This window comes from Heloderma suspectum, chromosome Z (assembly GCF_057233095.1).
Source record: "Heloderma suspectum isolate Gila_16-S chromosome Z, 16-S_ref, whole genome shotgun sequence".
NCBI classification, from domain to species: domain Eukaryota; kingdom Metazoa; phylum Chordata; class Lepidosauria; order Squamata; family Helodermatidae; genus Heloderma; species Heloderma suspectum.
Genome location: NC_139476.1, coordinates 9,019,098 through 9,039,902, shown reverse-complemented (window position 1 = coordinate 9,039,902; position 20,805 = coordinate 9,019,098). Strand labels below are relative to the sequence as shown.

General features: G+C 48.1%; 1 protein-coding gene across 1 annotated transcript; it reads right to left on the bottom strand.

Annotated features, from left to right (window-relative positions):
• Positions 1 to 2,334: 2,334 nt before the first annotated feature.
• On the bottom strand, positions 2,335 to 16,979 carry GIPC3 (GIPC PDZ domain containing family member 3). The gene is made up of 6 exons (XM_084825660.1): positions 16,671 to 16,979; positions 14,971 to 15,156; positions 10,422 to 10,602; positions 4,720 to 4,832; positions 3,245 to 3,326; positions 2,335 to 2,486 (listed from the first exon to the last, which is right to left on the bottom strand). Exons 1-6 carry the CDS (start codon positions 16,977 to 16,979, stop codon positions 2,335 to 2,337), a joined length of 1,023 nt encoding a protein of 340 aa, XP_084681786.1.
• Between the last annotated feature and the right edge of the window lie 3,826 nt (positions 16,980 to 20,805).

Sequence of the window (20,805 nt, the reverse complement as noted above, 5' to 3'; positions counted from 1 at the left end):
CGCCACCTCTCTCCTCACTTTGGAACTGGAGGGTGGGGGGGTGACTGCCAGGTGAATCTCTGCCCACCTCTCCAACTTCCAAGCTGGGAGGACAGCTGATGGCTCACGACACTCGCCAGGCTGGGGTTGGCAAGTGGAATTGTTGAGCCCTAAGCCCAGGATTGCTGCCTCCTCACGTGAGGAACCCAGGGCTGCCTTTACACTCAAGAAAACCCCCACAGGCCTCCTGTTCTGGAGCCTTTCCGCCTTTACTGCGGGCTCCCAGAAGGCGACCACGTGATCGCTGAGAGGGGAAGCTTTCAATTTTCAAGTTTCCATAGAACGCAATGAAGCAGTGCCATCTAGCGGCTGTTTTAGTGGCGCAACATTCTGACTTTAAATAGATAGTTCATTAGTTCCGGATATTTTTGAAATGAAATAACCAGGAAATACCTCTGGATGTGCCCTGGAGGTTCATGACGTCATCTGAAGGACCTGCAAACTTCCGTGAGTGAGCAATCTCAATAGCAGGATAAAAGCTCCATGTGAAGGAGCCCAGATGTTGGTTGCATCTGTCTAAGCGATAACCAGCAGCCTCTCACTACTCCATAAACTCTCTGCTGAGAAGACCACTCAGGGTCCATATAGATCAAGGATGCAGAACCTCAGACCTGGGGACCAAATCCGGCCCTCCAGGGGTGCCCCTCCAGCCCTCCAGGGGTCTCCAGGTGGCCCCACCTTTTTTTCTCCCCATAGCCAATCATCTGGTAGTTTCCCAGCGTTTGTGCAATTCTTTCCCTATTCTAAAAGGTTGAAATGCCTCTCCTAAGGCATATTTACTGGCAGCAAGAGCTTTAAGCTAAATTAAGCTGGTGTTTGGGGGGATTTTGGCCTCGCCCACCCCTGGATTGCAGCCCCCGAGAGCTTCTCTGAGCACAGTTTGGCCCGTGGGCTGAAAGAGGTTTTGCATCCCTGATATAAATGTCCAGAACCTGAGCCCAAAGTTTAATGGTGGCTTTGTTTAGACACATCGTCTTCCCACCTCGCTCAAGTGGAGGGGAAACCAGGTCTGTGTGTTTACAGCTGAAGTCAGCTGTGTAAAGGTACATGCATCAATTTAAAGATGGTGCTGGGGAATACATTTGTTTGGCTGGTTGGTATGTCTGTCAAATGCATTGCAAAGGAGAAGGAGAAGCCCTGTTCAAGCTGGGGACAGGGGGATTGCAGCAGGTCCTGATGTGCATATATATTTGTGTCACTCGTTGTTGTTGTTGTTGTTGTTGTTATTATTTATTACACTTCTATACTGCCCCATAGCCGAAGCTCTCTGGGCGGTTTACAGAAGTTAAAGCATTGAATACAATATAAAAAGTTTAAAAGCCATTTACATAAAAGCACACAGACAATATACACAAACAACTTATACGCAAAAACAACGATGAACAGTCAGTCATAACTAAAGACCCACCTGGGACCGATTAGAACTCATCAGGTTCTGCCAGATGCCTGGGAGAAGAGAAAGGTCTTAACCTGGTGCCAAAAAGATAACAACGTTGGTGCCAGGAGAACCTCGTCAGGGAGCTTGTTCCACAGCCACAGATGGGGGGCCAACACCAAGAAGGCCCTCTCCCTAGTTGCCGCCTTCTGAGCTTCCTTCGCGGGAGGCACCTAAGGAGGACCTCAGGTGCTGAATGTAGAGTAGGGGTGGGTTCATTTCGGGTGAGGTGTGCCATCAGGTATTGCAGTCCCAAGCCATGTTGGGCTTAATTATAGGTTAAAACCAGCACCTTGAATTGAGCTCGGAAGGGTTCACAGCTTAAGTCCTCTTTAAATTCTTGCTAACTCCTGCTAGATAAAGGGCCAGATTTCAGCACACGTTATGCTCTTGGCTGATTAGGTGCTCAGCTGAACGCAGGTCATAGCTGGGGGCAACATCTGTCTCTTTGGGGAGCGGCCTGAGACTGCTCCCTGCTCTCTTACCTGCTGCAGGACTTCTCCCATTGAAGGTGCACTCCCTCCAAGCCTTTCTTCCTTCCCATGAGAAGCTGGGACCCCTGGCATACTTGAAAAGGAAAGGGCAGGCTACAGAGAAAATGAAATTCTGCCCAGATTTGAAAACAGAGCAAAATCTGCCGAATTCAAATTTGCCTTGATGAATTTCTAGCACTTTCAGCCTTGAGCAGTGTGTGTGTGTGTGTGTGTGTGTGTGTGTGTTTTAAAAAAATGACTCTGGATGGAAATTGCAGATTGGGAAATGCTTCTGGCCAGTGGGGACACCAGGAACACCAGAAGAAGGAAATGGGGAAGGGGTGAGTGAGGTGATACAGAGGAAAGCAGCCTGCTCTTTCCCGCCTGCTACTTCGAGCAGCTCCCGGCCTCGCAGGTTTCTCTCCAGACTTCTGCCACAAACTCTTCTGGAAAAGCGAATTCACCCAGTAGCAAATCCAGGCCGTGAGCAAAGTCTTCAGGGCTCTCGCATTCCTTGGCCATTTCAACCATTGTCGATGCTGGAGAGGGTGGGTCCGCCATTAGGGCTTAGCTTGTGTACAAAACTAATCAGTCCCCCCCACACCAAATACCCTTTGTAGGGCAAAGGGTATCTTTAGTATACAGTTAAAGGGTACACAGTTATCTTTAGTCGACAGATTCACCTTCCATATGAACATGTAAGAACTGCCCAGGCCTGGCGTCAAGGGTAGGCGCGGCTGGGCAGCTGCTGAGGGCACACACCCCAGAGGGGGCCCCCTGACAAGAGCCCCCTGGAGTTGCTCCCCCTCTTCCCCGCCGCAACCGGCTTGCTCCCCTGCCTCTCGCTCCGGCCCAGGCAACGGAGGAGGTGAGAAGGAGGAGCAGGAGATGCCAGGACCTGCTTGCTCCCTGGCTCGCCACCCTGGCTCTCCACCCGGCAAGCAGGTGGCAACAATGATGAGGAATAGCCGCTGGTGACAACGGTGGTGAGAAGGTAGGCTCACCGAGGGAGGGGCCCTTCCCGAAGGGCCCCGCAAAAGGTCGACCCAGCACCGGAACTGCATTACTTAACCAGACCAAAGCTCCATCTAGGCCAGGATCCTGCTTCCCACAGTCACTGGCCAGATGCAGCAGCCCTCTCCTGTTGTTTGCTCCCTGGTCTGAGGTAGACTACCTCTGAACGTGGAAGTTCTCATCCAGGTATGTTGATGCAATAGTAGGGTGGGTTGGGGGGAGAGGGGAGCTTCATGAATTTCAACCATTAAAACCATGGGAGCAACCTTCACTCTCCACTCACCGAGTTCCACGTCACGAATGCCCATGTAGCTCTCCAGCAGGTCATCCACCTTTCCCGCAGCTTCTTCTTCAAACTCGTTTGGCTGTAAACAGGTGAGGGATGGAGGTCAATTAGTGCTAAGACACCTCAACTTAGAGATATCTCCCTGCAGAGTTGACAACTCTGGACTGTAAAAATGTGGGCCTCTTCAATGGGTGGTGTGGGCTTGAGGAAAATGTAGGCCTCTTTGACATGCAGTGTGGGCTTGAGGAAAATGTGGGCCTCTTTGATGGGTGGTGTGGGCTTGAGGAAAATGAGGGCCTTTTTGACGTACAGTGTGGGCTTGAGGAAAATGTGGGCCTTTTCGATGGGTGGTGTGGGCTTGAGGAAAATGTGGGCCTCTTTGACGTGCAGTGTGGGCTTGAGGAAAATGTGGGCCTCTTCGATGGGTGGTGTGGGCTCGAGGAAAATGTGGGCCTCTTCGATGGGTGGTGTGGGCTTGAGGAAAATGTGGGCCTCTTCGATGGGTGGTGTGGGCTTGAGGAAAATGTGGGCCTCTTCGATGTGTGGTGTGGGCTTGAGGAAAATGTGGGCCTCTTTCCATGTGTGGTGTGGGCTTGATGTGTGATGTGGGCTTGACTATCGAGACTTGAGAAGCATGGGTTCAAATCTCAGCTATGAAGCTGCATATAGCAGCTGTCAGCCCCTTGCAGAACCGCTTTCTACAGGCAGGAACGTCAGCCAGAATAGAATGCCTGGGAAGCAACAGGACATTTGCGCTTCCTCACGATCCTTTAGGGCAGGGGTGCGGCACAAAGATAGGGTGGGGAGCTGAATTGCCTCCTGCCAGACCCCCCGTGGGCCAGATGACATTAGTTGGTGTGGCCAGGGCCACTGACGTCATCGCCGTCTGCCATTTTGCCTCTCTCAGCACGGAGAAAGGGACTTGGCTGGTGCTGGGAGGAGTGACTCCTCTTGGTGTTGGCTGAGTCCCTGACTCTGTGCGCCACTTGTTGCCTCTATCAGGGGTGGAGGAGAGAGGTGCCCAAAGGAGGATAAGAGGGGCTTCTCCTCCCAGCAATGCCCGAGACCCTGGCTTCCCATGGGAAGCCACTGGGTGGCGATTCCCAGCACGTCCTGAGTTCCCCACTGTTATCTCTGATCTCAGACTGGAGACGAGTGGGGATTCCTCCACGGCGAAGAAGGCCAATTTCCCCATCCTCTGGAGGAGCCCAAGAAGGCTCTGTGGGCCGGATGCGGCACCTCCACGTGCTGGAGGTTGTGCACCCCCGGCTTTAAGGGCCTCTCAAGCCCTGACGAGCCAGGCATCCGGTATAAATACTCTCAAGTCCACTGTGCTCCAGTCAGATCATCTGTGCCCAAGTGCTGGTCCCGGTTGGCATGTTTCCCATTTCCTCACAGAGATCGAATCCCCACGAGGAACCTGATCAATCCGAGCTCCTCCTCCCCTTCCAGCCTCCCCAGGCCTGACTCACCGCCTCCTCCACAGTGGCACTGCCCTGGGCACGCAGCCGTAGCGTCTCCCTTCCACTCGCCACTTTCCCCTCACAAGGACTCTTGTTGCTCCGTGTCCGCTGGCTGATCATGTCTAGGGGGAGGGAGCAGACGAAGTCAGATTCGGGGAAGACCACATAAAGCTTGGTTCAGACTTAACGGCAAACCACGGTTTGTGTTCCAGGGGGGCAGGCGAACCATGGCCTCTGTATGTTCCTTCTTGCCTTGCATTTCCTGAGAATCCCAGGTGGCACGCCCAGCAATGGCAGCCTCTGTGGGCGAAACAGCATGCCAAACCACCCCGCCCCAGCTACCCACGCTCTCTCACCAGGTTCGGACGTCATGACACCCTGTGTCCAGCCAGGGTAATTAGAGAAATGAGCCAGCACGCAATCAGCATGTGCAGGGGTGGCTAACAAGCCTCTGTTAACTGTAGCATAGGGTTCACAGAGGGCGAGTTCGCACGTCACGATAAGCCACCCTAAAAATAAGCCACAGTGGGCTGGTTGCTTGCTCACTATCCCGCATTATTCCTGTCAATTGGACGCTCTGCGCTTACCATGGTTTGTTTCCCTCTTAGTCCTCCCGCCTACTCACAGCACCTGTCCCATGGGCCTTTGCAGCACAACCCCTCTCGTACCCTCATCACTACGGAGGGAAACTTTTCTGGCTTCCTGCCTTGCTGTGATTGCTACCCCTTTTCTGTGCAATTATTTTGTTCACGGTCATGCTGGAGAAGACTCTTACGAATCCCCTGGACTGCAAGGAGGTCAAACCAGTCCATACTAAAGGAAATCAACCCTGAGTGCTCATTGGAAGGACAGATACTGAAGCTGAAGCTCAAATATTTTGGCCACCTGATGCGAAGAGAAAACTCCCTGGAAAAGACCCTGATGCTGGGAAAGACTGAAGGCAAAAGGAGAAGGGGACGGCAGAGGATGAGATGGCTGGATAGCATCACCGATGCAATGAATATGGACTTGAGCACACTCCGGGAGAGAGCCGAGGACAGGAAGGCCTGGCGTGCTATGGTCCATGGGGTCACGAAGAGTTGGACACGACTGAACAACAACAACAATATATATATATATATATATATGATATGATATATATATATATATATAATTCATATATATATATAATTCATATATATATATATATATATATATATATGACATACATATATATATACACACACACACACACATATATATATATATATATATATACACACACATATATATATATATATACACACACATATATATATACATACATACGTACATATATATATATATATATATATGGTGCTTTGGAAGTACATCAGTGGGTTTGGGGTTTTTTCCCTTTGTTTTCTGTCATTCGCAAGTGCACAGTTGCACACATTAGTTTGCTATTTCTTCAGCGGTGCAGATCAATATCCCTTCGGTATGTGTTGAAATCCCACTTGTCAATTTCATCCTCTCACCTTATTACCTCTTGAATTGACACTTGTCAGTTTCCTCCCCCACTTCAGGGCTTCCCTTAAGACAAACTCCGAAAGTGACAGCTGAACCTGATGGAACTATGGGGGTGAGGGGAAGGTGTAATTACTGCGCAAATGAGTTCATTTTTTCTTTCTTTCTGTTGTTTGCAAGTGCGAACAACAGAAAGAAAGAAAAAATGAATTCATTTGCACAGTAATTACACCTTCCCCCCACCCCCATAGCTCCATCGGGTTCAGCTGTCACAGCAAGTGCGAACAACAGGGGGAAAAAACAAAAGATTTGTGCAATTTCCCTCTGTCCTACAGTTCAGCCATACATTTCGCATAATTTTTGCAATCTCACTCACTACTCTGTAACCCTCATGTATATCTGACAGCTAGCAATGGAGAACAGTGGAAGGAAGAGACAAGCATGGAATGGGGCCACGGAGCCAAAAGTGGTTGGCGGCCGCAGGAGAGAATGAGCTGTAGAGGTGGGTATTATTGCTTCAGTGTAAAGTGAAGCAGCCTTTTTTTGTTTAAAAGTGTTCTCTAGCGAGAGAAGCACTGAAGCGGAGGACATTGACAAGAAAGGGATAGGGGTATGCTTAGCTAGATAGGGGACAGGCACCCTTGTGGTCTTGCGCAAGAGTGCAAGACCCTAGGGGGGGGGAGAATGAAAAACAAAGTTTGCAGACATGTTCCCACATTCGTTAGGGCTCAAAAAATTCCTCCTGATTATTTCCACCAGTGCGCTTAATCCATCTTAAATCTGGATTCAACCCTGGGTATGTCCAGAGCAATTAATTATGCAGTTACACCGGACCCCCACCTGTGAGAGCAGATAATTCTGCTTCACCTCTGCAGTGGGAGAGATTGAATGTCCAGATTTACATACTTCCCAGTGGATGCTGATTGGCAGGACGTAAGGACTGAACTGTGACTCATACTGAGATGTAGTGGAAAACCTCCTTTGAGGGAAAGCTGTAGTTTGGACTCAACTGAGTTGTACATTTTAGCAAGTAGACTTCAGGCTTTTCGAATCATGTTTTTTGCTAGAACCCCCTGAGGTCCATGCAGGGGTGGGTGACACATGCCCCCCCCCCATTTTTTTGCAGCTTCCACTGCCTGGTTGAATGCAATCAATGAATGAGCAGAGAGAGAGAAGCAACAAGCAGTAAAAGGCCTGCTATGCCAAGGTGTTGTTGTTGTTTTTAAATGCCATTTTTTTAAAAAGGAGCACCAATTCCTTTTGTGTCAGCGCTCGCACCAAAGCATCCAGTCTCACTGATCTCAGAGAAAGGCTGCTTCCTCACAGACTGCTGCTAATTCTACAAATCTAAAGGCATGGCGCAGTTATTCCACCTTCCCCTCCTTAACAGATTTTCTGGGGTAAGGAAAAAAATGGAAGAAGTGGTGGGAAAATAAACAAACAAACAAATGGAAGACAATGACGTCATCTGGACCACCCGATCCCAATAAAATTCTGTGAATGAGGCAATTGCCCAATAAACCCACGTCTGGCTTATTCATAGTTCTCCCAGGCTTTCTTCATTTCAGCAACCTACATTACAAACAAAACCAATATTTTTTTGTTGTTGCTATGGGGAATTGAAAAAACTTTGCTGATCCATTATCAACTGGCAATCGACCGGAAGATCCCAGTCTATATTCTTCCTGCCCCTAAATTTAATTTCTTTCTTTCTTGTGGGACATAAACCATTCTGCAATGTGTCCTGGGACATAGTTAGGGAATTCCTGGGTTATAGAATGTCCCCAATTACATTATCTTGGAGTCCTTCTTTTTATCACTATTTCTTCCTATATGGCCGCAATGTGAATCAGCTGCTGCTTGGGCTAGATCTCATGAGAGTTGGTACAATTCAGAATTTCCAAGACACAGCATACTGGCTTGTAAAACAGTGGAAAGAGCAGGGAATCCGTGACATATGATATATTCCCTTGATTTGACATTTTGAGCAATGATACATATAAACAAAGGGAGGAGGAAAAGGGGTATTGTAGAACAGGCTTTAACAACACAATCCACATTTGGGGTGGGGGGTGTCCTCGAGTGATGGAGTTATAGAATCATAGAAGAATCATAGAATAGTAGGGTTGGAAGGGGCCTACAAGGCCATCGAGTTACTATATAAGAAAGCCATATGGCTTCAAACTTTTGAAGTAGCCAGCACCTTAAAATAGAAATGCAGGGAGGGGGGAGAAGGAACACAGAAAAAGCCCCATGCAGAAATGTAGCCATCATGCAGGATTCCCATCCCCAAATCCCAGGACAAACAAAACACCTCTGAAGTAAGCTTTCCTTTCTTGGCCATGGCCACAATAGCCCTCACGAGTACTCTACTGCTAATATCGCAAGTCAGAGGCGAGGTGGAGTTCGTGGGCAAAAATTAACTCACATCCACCCACACGCCTGCACAGAAAACATATTTCATGTTGAAGACAAGATTGATCTATTTAAAGTTGCCCGCTGAAACCCCCACCACCACCTCACAGCACAAATGCAGCACTTAGTTGCATGAAGAAGGCTCATGCACTGTTGACTTGCAAGCAGCTGGGTTGCAGCCAGAATTCATTTAATGAAAATTTCATCAGCCCAAACGCTGGACAGTGTGTCATGCTGTGAAAGTTTGAGGCCTACAGAGACAAGGAAAAGAAAAAGGTCAGGCCTAGTGAGGTCTGGAGGTTTTTTTGTTGGGAGGAGGTATCCCTCAAAGGAGTAGTTTCATTTCCCTGGTTAAGGTTCATTTTCATTTCCCCAGTTAAGTTTCAGTTCTTCAGATTTGGAACAGTACTTTTGGTTTTGAGGGAGGAGGGTATATAAAGAGAGCTAGTAAGAGCTAGTAAGAGTTGAGGAAACCAGAGCCTGAAGAGGGAGCAGGAAGAAGCAGCCTGGAGAAGGCTAAATGCAGCTAGGGTAGAGGAACTTGTATTTTGCCACTTTTATTTTCTCCTAAGGCCTTTTGTATCACTCATCTCTGTTGTGTAAATACCTTTAGGGGGTCCAGGTCATAAGGGGAACCCTGACACATGCTAATCTTAAAAAAAAATAATAATCTATGTTTAAGTCCCTGGGCACTAGCACCATTACCCAAGATCTGCCTTTTCCTGGGAACCAGGTGATCTCAGGGAGCAATCCTGTGCACCATTGCTCTGATACCTCCAGAAGATCCTTCCCCAAGCTTAGTGCCTTCCACATGTTCTCCTTCACATCGCCACGGTTGTCTGGGCCAGAGCAAAGGGCAGGTGAACAAGCGGCTTGCAAGGGTGAAGAGGGGGACGTCCAGGGGGCTCTTGTTAGTGGGCTCCTGTGAGGGTGTGAGCCCTGAGCAGGTGCCTGAGTATGCCAACCCTTGATGCTGGCCCTGAGATGGTGATGCGTTCATCAGTAGCAGCCCAGGCGTAACGCTGAAGGCGTGACGGACCCGCATGCCTAGTGCCACCATTTTAACTCCTCCAGCCCCGCCTCCAATGTCTGCATGTTGGAGTTGGCCCAGTAGAACTAACACAGCAGTGCCAGTGAATGTAGGCCTGTGGGCTTGGAACTCTGCTCAGCACCACTGCTGCCAGGCCTTCCCAGCCTGCAGCAGGAGCAGTACTGGTGGATGCTGTCCACCAGGAAGTGTATTAGCAGTTGCTGCAGCAGCCCAAACTGGATCCTCCCAAAGGACTGACTCATAAGAACCTAAGAACACAAGAAGAGCCCTGCTGGATCAGACCAGGGGTCCATCTTGTCCAGCATCCTGTCCACACAGTGGCCAACCAGCTGTCAGCCGGGAGCCCACAAGCAGGGCATGAGCGCAACAGCACTCTCCCACCCATGTTCCCCAGCAACTGGTGTAGAGAGGCTCAGTGCCTCTGACCCTGGAGGCAGAACAGAGACATCAGGACTAGTAGCCATGGATAGCCTTTTCCTCCAGGAATTTGTCCAACCCCTTTTTAAAGCCATCCAAATGGGTGGCCATCACTACACCCTGTGGTAGTGAATTCCATAGTTTAACTATGCGCTGTGTGAAGAAGGGTGTCCTTTTATCTGTCCTGAATCTCCCACCAATCAGCTCCATGGGAGGACCCCTTTGGGTTATTTTGAGAGAAGGAGAAAAATGTCTCCCTATCCACATTCTCCACACCATGCATAATTTTGTACACTTCTAACTCATGTTCCTGCCTCTTTCTCCTACGCTGGTGTCCACTCACCGAAGGCTCGTTTGGGCTGCACCAGGCGCAAGGTGAATGGCTGAGCCTTGGGCATCTCGCGCAACATCTTGGCAACTTCGTAGTGGCGGCATCCCACGATCGTTTGGTCGTTGATGGCCTCGATGCTGTCGCCAACGCACACAATTGGGATACGGTTGATGATGCTGCCTTCCTTGATGCGCTGTAAGGTGATGTGTACGTGCGTGTATGCGGGGAGGGGAATGTAAGGAACACATAAGGCAAAGCTCTATCCCTCCCTGCAGCCCTCAGGGTTCATGTAACCATAAAACAATCCCATTTTTATTCGGGATGAATGGATTTCCCAGATTCCGTCCCTTTTACTGTTCAGGGATTTCACTCTCTGCTATGAACCGCTTCTCCTCTGGTTGCACTTGGAAATGTTCTAAAAGGAGTTCCAAATTCCATATTTGGAGCTAGAGTTGCCCACAGCTTTTAGCTAATCGGCATGTCTGCCATCTCTCTCCCAAATCTCATGTTACTGATGCACATGTACGCATGGATAAAACATTGCCTCCTCCCAAATGTAATCTTGACTGCAGATACAATCGCACAGAGGTTCCTTTTATGCTGTGTCATGTCTCCAACAGAGGAAGGCCACTGGCATAAGTTGAATTTGGTCCTTGGTGGGCATGCCGGAAGGCCGATTCTCTTAGTGCATTCGCCAGAAATTGGAGAAGCTCCATCCAAGCGCAGTCGCTTTGCCTGCCTCTTGAGGAGGCAAAGCGACAAAGGACAAGCAAAGGCCATTCGTCTGGTGCAGTGCACAGCCGGCAGTCCCCCCAGCCCCCTTCTTATCTCCAACCTATTGGGAGAGGGAAGCAACGCACGGCTGGAATCCCCTTGGTAGTCAGATCACAGATTGGAGGTAAGAAGGGAATTCCTCTCCCCACCTCCTCACAAAGACTTTAGTGGCCTCCAGGGCAGGGGGCAGAGTTTGGGAGGGGGCACTGCTTGTGGAGGGGAGGGGACAGAGCCCACAGAGGGAACCCAGGCCTCCATAGGCCGGATTAGACTCAAAAGCCAGAGGCTGCGCTCCCACAACATCAAGGTCTTGCAGTCAGGCCCGAACTCAGCTGCCTGAATGGGCCACCCTCAAGCTTCCCTCTGGGCTCCTGCTTGTGGGGTGGGGATCAGTATGATAGTAAGCCAAAATCTTCCCACAAGTTTCCAGGAAATATCTCATGCACCCTCCAAAAACAAGGTGAAATATTTTGTTGCTTTCCTTGGGGGGGGAAATAATTTTCATTGACATCTTCAGGGGTGGAGATGCTGTTTACCTTAACCTTACCCAGGCTTCCCCACACCAGGCTTTTTATCTTGCAATTTACTGGGGCTTCTGGTTCTGGATTCTTTGTGGGATTAAGATCGGCTCCTTTCATGGGCTGACCCGTGCTGTGTGAGTGTGGGGCGGGGGGCTGTCTTTCTCGACAAGTTCTATATGTTTCATTTTACAGCCACTAGATGGTACTGTTGTTATGGCGCAACTCTGTCGTTACACACTGCCAATATATCAGATTAACGTTCTTCATTGGGTTATCTCCGATCTTTTTAAAAGTGGGATAAAGGCCATTTAGTGCAGGAGATGCCCTGGAGGTTGATGATGCCATGTAAAGGACCTGCAAACTTCCGTGAATGACCAATCATGAGCGTGCAATAAAAGCCTCATGTAGAAATGTTCCCAGTGGCATTTCTTTCTTGCCTTTTTAACTGGAGAAAGCCCCCCCCCCCCCCCGAGCAGATCACAGTGGTGCAATGCTTTTTCTGCTGCTTTCTGCCAGTACTTCCTGGGAATTCCTTGGAAGCAATGTGATGTGATGCTTTGAGCGGTGGTGCAGGGCTCCTTTTCCCAGCTAGAAAAAGAAAAAAACACTTGGCCACCTTGTAAGGTGAAGGTAAGTGGGAACCACTCCTCAAAAGAATTTCGGGGAAATTTCTTTTTCTCCATGCATGATTTGGGGTGGGTGGGTGGGTGCGTGGAGCCTCCAAGCAACCAATGAATGGTCAAAAAATTGCTGGCTGAAATTTACATATAGTTTACATATGTGCACACTGATAAAACAGGGCTGGATGTGTCCGATCTCATCTGATCTCGGAAGCCAAGCTGGGTCGGCCCTGGTTAGTACTTGGATGGGAGACCGCCTGCGAATCAGGCTTCCTGCATGGAGCAGGGGGTTGGACTCAGTGGCCTTGTAGGCCCCTTCCAACCCTAGGATTCTATGATCTACCACCCAAAAAGAAAGTTGATGCATCTGTATTCACATTTTTTGGTTAGTGTTCTATCAGTGCTACATGAGCATTGCTACGGAAAACGCGAACACATGAACGGAAAGTGGTGGTAAACTGCACACACACACAGCACTTAATACAAAATTTGTGAGTGGGTGGGAATACGCCTAATACGGCGTTTTCATGTCAAAAAAGAAGAGCGAGCAATTCAAAATCCCGGGAGGAATTCATAATGTGGTGTAGTGCATGAAAAAAACTGTGATGAATAAAGAGTTAATACGTGTGGGTCATCTTCTTCCCAGAGGCAATGTGGGGGCAGAGGGGCGGGGGTGGAAGCTTTGTTGGCTGATGCTGACAAGATGATCAATTGTGCTTACAGATTCTAGGCTTTTGTTGTGTTTTATACTCACATGAATAGTTTAATTTAATTCCTATGATACTGTCTATTCTTAGAGGAAGCCAGAGAAATGACCAAATATTAGAAAACATAAGAACAGACTTTTGGAACCATCCCCAGTTTTAACCTCTGTGCCCAGAGAATATTGCAAGCTTCCTCTTTAGTTATGCAAAGTGCTTTCGGATAATTGAAGGTTGCTGTTGAATGGCCTTTGATGGCTGGTGGCTACTAGCTTTTGCCCACACCCTACTTGTTTGGGTGGGGGATAGAGAGGAGCTGATCAGCAAGTCCAATGCAGTTGGCTAAGGAGAGTCAAGTCTGAGGTACAAGCATGTATGTGTGTGTGTGTTTTACGCTGCCTGGCAAATAGGAGCTTCACGGATATGCTGTCACTTTGTGGTGTGGGGGTGAGGAACGATCCCTGCTTCAAAGGTTAGCACTGCTGCATCCTTGCGCAACTTGTATATGGCAGGGTGGGGGAAGAGATATTCCCCAAACCTCTAATACCTTCCCCCTGCCAGGAAGCTGAGGCTGTTAAATGTTGTAGGGTATACCAAAACTTTTTCAAGTGCCTGATTTGGTCCCATTTCTGAAATGAAAGCAACTGTTCTGAGCTCAAACATGAGCATAGGAGAGGAGCATTGGCTGTGGGACTAAGAGGCCATTCCAGCTATCCCTGTTCCAAAATCCAGGGAGAAATTCAGATGATGAGAATTCTGGCAGCACCCCTACGTTTCTTTTTACCTCTGGGCCCATATAATGTTGCAAGCCTGCTCCCCAATGGGGCCAAAACTCACAGGGTCCAAGCATGGGAGTTTTTGATTAGCAGAGATGCTGACGTCATCCACCCCCACCCCCCAGACTTCCCTGTTCTCTCTGAGAGCATTTCTACGCAGCCTAAAATCCCACAACTTTACTGGGGCTTTCTGCTTCCGTTTTAAATGCAAGATCACAACGGGCTCCCTTTACACACACTTCACTCCCCTCCTTTTCCCCCTTATCTACATGTTCCATATGTTTCATTATACAGCCACTAGATGGCGCTGTGGTCTAGCTGTTATTGTGGGATTTCCCTCTTTTTAGGAGTGAACTCACCTCCCTGTAATTTGAGAGCTCATTATCTGCGATCTTTTAAAAAACGGAGTAAAGGCCATTTAGCCCAGGAGATGCCCTGGAGGCTGATGACATCATGTAAAGGACCCACAAATTTCTGCGAGTGACCAATCCCAAGAGCGGGATAAAAGCCCCGTGTGGAGAAGCCCTGAGTTTAGCTGTAATGCTCATAGTAGCTGGAAGGAAATGGATTTGTTCCTGTGGCTGAGAAAAGAAACTCCTGGAAAATCTTGAGCTGTTTGGAGTCTTATGTTGTTGGGAGACACGTTGTATCCCTCTCTTTCCCTTTCTCATGCAATCTCGGATCTCTCCTGCTGAACATGCACTACGATGCTCTTTGCCAGCTCACGGTCTTAGGACTGTCAGCTCATCCTACTAAATTTGCTATCATGGTATGTACTGCTGCTCTTTCTATTATTGATTGATTGATTGCATTTATATCTCGCCTTTTTTCCTCTTGCAAGGAACCCAAGGCAGCTGACATTATCCTCCTCCTCTCCATTTTATCCTCAAAACAACAACCCTGTGAGGTAGGTTGGGCTGAGAGTCTGTGACTGGCCCAGAGGCACCCAGTGAGCTTCCATGGCTGAGTAGGGACTAGAACCCAGATCTCCTGGCTCCCAGTCCAACCGTCTCACCACTACACCACACTGGCTCTCTTTGTATACATATATACATAGCTAGCTATAAACGAACGCTGCTGTCTCCATTTTGGATTCTCCTTGGGGGCGTGGTTACGAGGGGCTGCCATGATGAACACTTGCATGTCAACATTTACTGGTCCTCCCCTACCTTGATGAAGGCATATCCAGCCCCGTTATCTGTGATCGTCAACCCCAGAGCATCCTCCGTCTTGGTCACCTCCACCTCCTTGGTCTCGCCGCGGATGTGAGCAAAGATGAAATCTTCCAAACCGATCTGGCCTCCGAGAAGCTTCTGCATGTCCACTTTGTGAGTGTTCAGGGTGCAGAACAGGATCTGAGCACATGAGACATCAACAGTGTTATTACGGGCTTCTTACCCAGTAGCGCAGGAAGAATTTGGGGGAAAGAGCCTGTCTCCTTTTTGGCATGCTGAGCTGAGAAGTCAGCCACAGGAAAGCTGATGCTGATGGTTGTGGGGAGGGCAGCGTGGGAATTATGGAGCGGGGGGTATGACCTATTTATCTTTTGTGAGGGCCCCTATAGCTTTTGTGAGGGCCCCTATAGCTTTTGTGAGCTTTTGTGAGGGCCCCTATTTATCTTTTGTGAGGGCCCCTATAGCTGCTGTTTTTAGAAGCCTACAGCAGGAGTCGTTTTCACTAAAACTGGGGTGTGGAGGGAGGATCTATCTACAATTGTTTCAAGGCTGCCTTGAGGGGTAGATCCCTCTCAAGGGTGGATCAGAGCTTGGGGCATATGGATTTAATTAAAGGCCTCCCTGCTTACCCCACCCCCGCTCTCTCTCTCTCTCACACACACACACAATTTGAGCAGAGAGGGCATAATGTGTTCCCAGAATCCACCCAGTATTCTGTTATGGATTCCCTACATGAGGTCTTTATCAAGCACAGAGAGCCTCTGAGCATGTGGATACCATAGTTATGCAGTTTTTCACCGAATAACGGACAACATAGAAAAGTGTTGTGTCTTGACAGAAGAGCATCTGCTTTGCGTGCAGGAAGCCCCAGGTTCAGTCTCTGCGATCTCCAGGTAGGGTTGGAAATGACCCTGAAGAGCCATTGCTGACAATGCTTAGGTCACTCTTTAATGTTCCATGCACAGCCCTGGCACTCGCTCCTTCCAAAAATTAGATCATTTTTCAAGGTCCCTTTTAAATCCTTCCTTCCCCATAACCCAATTTCAGTCAATGCTGGAGTTCCCCTTTGTCCCAGCAGTCCCCCCTTAAATCCCTGCACTGGCTTCCTGTCTCCTCCTGGACCCAGTACAAGCACCTTGGCCTTACCTTCAAGCTGCTCCCCACCCCCACCATCTCTCTGCTCTTAGATCCTGATACATCCTTTCCTGTGACCTTTTCTCCTCCAGTCCCCCTGAAGATCTCCTTTCTCTGCCCTTTCTCCCTTGCTGCCTCTTATGCCTGGAGCCATCTTCCAGAACAGCTGTGTGATGTTGCCTCTCTCCTGGCATGATGCTGAGTTTATTTTTATTTTCCAATTAAGTCTTTATTCCGCCCTTCCTCCGAGGACCTCAGAGTGGTGTGTATATGGCTCTCTCTCTCCCGCTCCCCTCGCTTTTCATCCTCACAACAACCTTTTGAGGTAGATTAGGACCAAGGCCGCCTCAAAAGCTTAACAGCTGAGTGTGAGAATTTGAACCCGGCTGTCCTAGCCTGCCCTTCTAACTGCTACTTCAGTGAAGTATTTAAATGGTTTCAAGGGAATAACCCCCTCCCAGTTCTCCATCCATACTGCCAAGTCTCCACGGGACCAAAGCCCTGGGAGTTAAGCCCTTCCTCAAATAGCTTAAGCTGACCAAACTTCCCAGTCTTCTCACCTCTGTCGGGGAGATGTCAAAAACCTCTGCAATTTTGGTGTACAGCTCTTTAACGTTGGTGAACCCCTCGATCTTGCCGGTGGGGCTCCCGTGGGCCAGCTGGGTGTGGAAGACGAGCCGGGGACGCACGCGGACCGGGCCAGGGGCTTGTGCTGGTCCAGCATTGCCCTGTCCTGGGGCAGTCCTGGGGCCCCCTTCTGAAGATGCCTGGGAGCCTTCCGCCTCCTGGGACACACCGTTCTCCATGGGCGTCCCCTTCTGCTGCCCTATGTCTCGTTTCCTGCACTGCTGTCCAGAGCTGCGCAGCATCGGGCTGCCCAGCTTTCGAACAATGGGCAACCAGGGCCCCTGTTGAATTATTGATGCTGCTGGTAGGTAGAAAGGCAGAGGCGTAAGGTGATCCCAGGCCTGGCACAGTACCCAGAAACCCAATCTGCCACAGGATAATTCAATTAGGTGAACTGCACTTGTCTTCCCAAGGTACCACGGCCTAACAGGTCACAGATGCAGGAGGGTGTGGTGGAAGGATGGGCAGGCCAACGGCATACAAGCCTGCAAAGGATCTGTGCCTCAGATTCTTTTCTAGATGCTGCCAGCGTCTCCTGGGAATGTGGATGTTTTGCTGCTGTATCTGGCGCACATGAGACCTGGTTACTTGCTATTTTATTTTGGAAAAACATTTATTTCGACCTGGCTTTCTCAGCTTCGTTGTTATTGTCATTTTATTTATAGGCTGCCTTTCCATATGTATCATGTTCAAAGTGGTTTATATTTTTTTAACAATGGGAAAACATCTATTATGATAAGTAGATTCAGAGCTGTACAGCACAAGCCACAAATATCAAGATAAAATGGCTCGAAACGAACTGATGGGATCCAGCAGCACTAAATAATATCAAGTCATTTAAAAAAGCAATTTCATTACAACTTCTCATCAAAGTGTAGCTAATACAGTAATGAATCTATCAGCATGTTCCTTCAATATATAGTGAATAATAACAGTAAACAAAATAGTATATAACGAGGAGTTCATATTTAAATATTAAGACATTGCATAACAATTGATACGAACATTTCATCAAGTATAGCTAAATAACAGAACCACAACCAAACAGTGTATATATGAAATAAGATGTCAGCAAAATATATATCAATCAAGATTTTTTAAAAGCAGCAATAGACCGTTAATACAAAATCTCAACGCCAGCACAACCTAACATCAGAACCAGGATGGTGCCATCAAATTCAGGCCATGGTTGCGAATAGCCATGGCAGAAAAATTGACATACCAACTGAATGCAAAGTCAAAATAACGGATTTTTTAAATAAAATATGGCATGAGACTAAGGCTGCAGTTCTATCGCTGCTTACCTGGGAGTAAGTCCCACTGAAAACGGGGCTTGTGTCTGAGTGGACATATATAGGATTGCGCTATAAGGCTGCGATCCTATACCCATTTACCTGGAAGTAAGTCCCATTGAACTCAGTGGAGCTTACTTCTGAGTAGACATGCAGAAGATGGGTCTGTAAATACAGTTTGTTATAATGCTGAACGAGAAAGAAAGCCCCCAAGCAGCAAATGGGTTCCACCAGTATTTTTCTCTGTAAAGGGAGGAATGTTAAATGTACTACTCTCTCTCTCAATTTCTAGGTAGTTTTTGTATCTTTTGTAATTTAAAAATAAAAATTCAGGACCTTGTTTATGATTTTTAGATTGTAAGCCCCTTGGGGTCAGAACCTGCCAACCCTTGCTCTTTATAAAGGCCATGTACATGCCACATGGGCATGGCACTTGACAGGGTAGAAGTCCCTGCCCTGAGGAACTTACAATTTAAAACATTTTTTATCCTGACCTTCCTGCAAGGAGATCAGGGCAACACAGGTTGTCCTTCCTCACCCTTTACCTTACAACAACCCTGCGAGGTAGGTTAGGCTGATCTCTCTCTCACTGGAAATCTTAGGCCTCCGAGGCCTAACATTTCCGGTGAGCTTCATGGCTGAATAGGGTTTTGAAATCTGAACTCTCTGCTTTTGGCCTGACACTTTAACTACGACACCATACCAGCTGTCTGCAGTGGTTGTCTTTGCCCTTTGCCTGTTTATAGCTGTGCGGGATGGGAACGGTTGGGCTTTTCCAAAGGCTGGATTTTCCTTCCTGACTACCTCGAACAGTTACCCAAGTCCTCAGAAGCAGGGAAGGCTGTTGCCTGCAGTTTTAAGTCCTGAGAATCTCTGTTCACTTTTTTAAAAGTCAAGTTTCTAGTTCTTAATATGGCCTCAAAATATGCAGGCAGTACCTTCTGAAATTTCCCAGTAGTAATTTATGGCTGTGAGAGCTGGACTATAAGGAAGGCTGAGAGCCGAAGAATTGATGCTTTCGAACTGTGGTGCTGGAGAAGACTCTTACGAGTCCCCTGGACTGCAAGGAGGTCAAATCAGTCCATCCTAAAGGAAATCAACCCTGAGTGCTCATTGGAAGGACAGATACTGAAGCTGAAGCTCCAATATTTTGGCCACCTAGTGCGAAGAGAAAACTCCCTGGAAAAGACCCTGATGCTGGGAAAGACTGAAGGCAACAGGAGAAGGGGGCGGCAGAGGATGAGATGGCTGGATAGCATCACGGATGCAATGAATATGGACTTGAGCACGCTCCGGGAGAGAGCGCAGGACAGGAAGGCCTGGCGTGCTATGGTCCACAGGGTCACGAAGAGTCGGACACGACTGAACAACAACCACCTTCTGAAATCTCAGAAGCCAAAGAGGTTTCAGAATGAGATTTCCACCAGCTGGGTGTAGGGTTGTTTTTTGTGCCTTTGACCGTCTATTCATATGCAAAACTTGAATTAATTGTTCAAAAGCAGAATAAATTATGCAAAATAAGCAGAATGGTGTATGAGATGTTGGGGTGAGAACTATTGCTACTTTTGACATCTTTTTTTTTTTCATTACATTTCTATTCTGCCCCATAGCGGAAGCTCTTTGTGTGGTTCACAATTTTAAAAACAAACATTAAAATACTTTCTATAAAGTATAAAACCATTCACATAATGACACAGAACAAATAGCACACACAACAACATATATCTAAAACAATTTAAAACAATCATCCAGAGACAATCAAAGAGACTCCTTATATGCTGCCAGATGCCTGAGAGAAGAGGGCAGTCTTAGCTGGCATCAAAAAGATTTTTGTTTATACAGTTGAACTGAAAACATGTTGTTGCTGTATTTCCCCCTATTAGTTTTTGGGCTGTTTTTGTTGATTTCACTTATACTGTTTTAAAAATTATTTTATTTTTATTCTGGTTGTAACCTACTATGAATGTTTGGTATAAAATATCAAGACATAAATGAAAGGAAATAATGCACAGCTTGATAAACTGATGCTGATGTCATTTCTTCTTTGCTGTGTATCCTTGGGTTTGGGTTTTTAAAAATTGAATTAATTTTGAATTTATTTGCTCTGAGGTGCCTTGGGCAAACTTCTGTGAAGAGGCAGCAAACAGATTAACTGACTGCATGATGGATAATCGCTCAGTTCAGCAAAGCGTTAAGACAGGGGCTGTAGCTTAGTGGACGATGATTTGCATGCATAACGTCTTCAGGTTCACGCCCTGGTGTGTCCAGGACAGGTAAGGCTGGAAAAGGCTCCCATCTGAATGCTGAAACCCTGGATGGCAGCTGCCAGTCTAGATCCACCTTCCCCAACCTGGTGCCTCCTAGATGTGTTGGACTCCCAGCGCCCCCCAGCCAGCATAGGGAGGTGTCAACCCACACATCTGGAGGTCACCAGGTTGAGGAAGGTCGATCTAGCAGAGCACTGCCTTAGATACACCAATGGCCTGATTCAAGAGGAGGCAGCTTCCTGTGCCATCACAACTGGCTGGCTGGTGGCAGAGTTCCACTTCTCCTGTTGGATTTCTTCCTGTCAGATGATTGCCAAAACGGCCCTGACAGGGGACGAAAAGGAGACGAGATAATATCTTCCCGAGAAGGCAATTCCTTGCCGCTGGAGCCCCAGAGGGGGCTTGAGCCCCATTTTCTGGAAGGGGTGGTGGGGCCCACCCCTGCTTTCCATACTTGCTGTTGATCTTCTGGAGTCCCCGGCTGATTTCTGCGCAACGCAATTAACTAA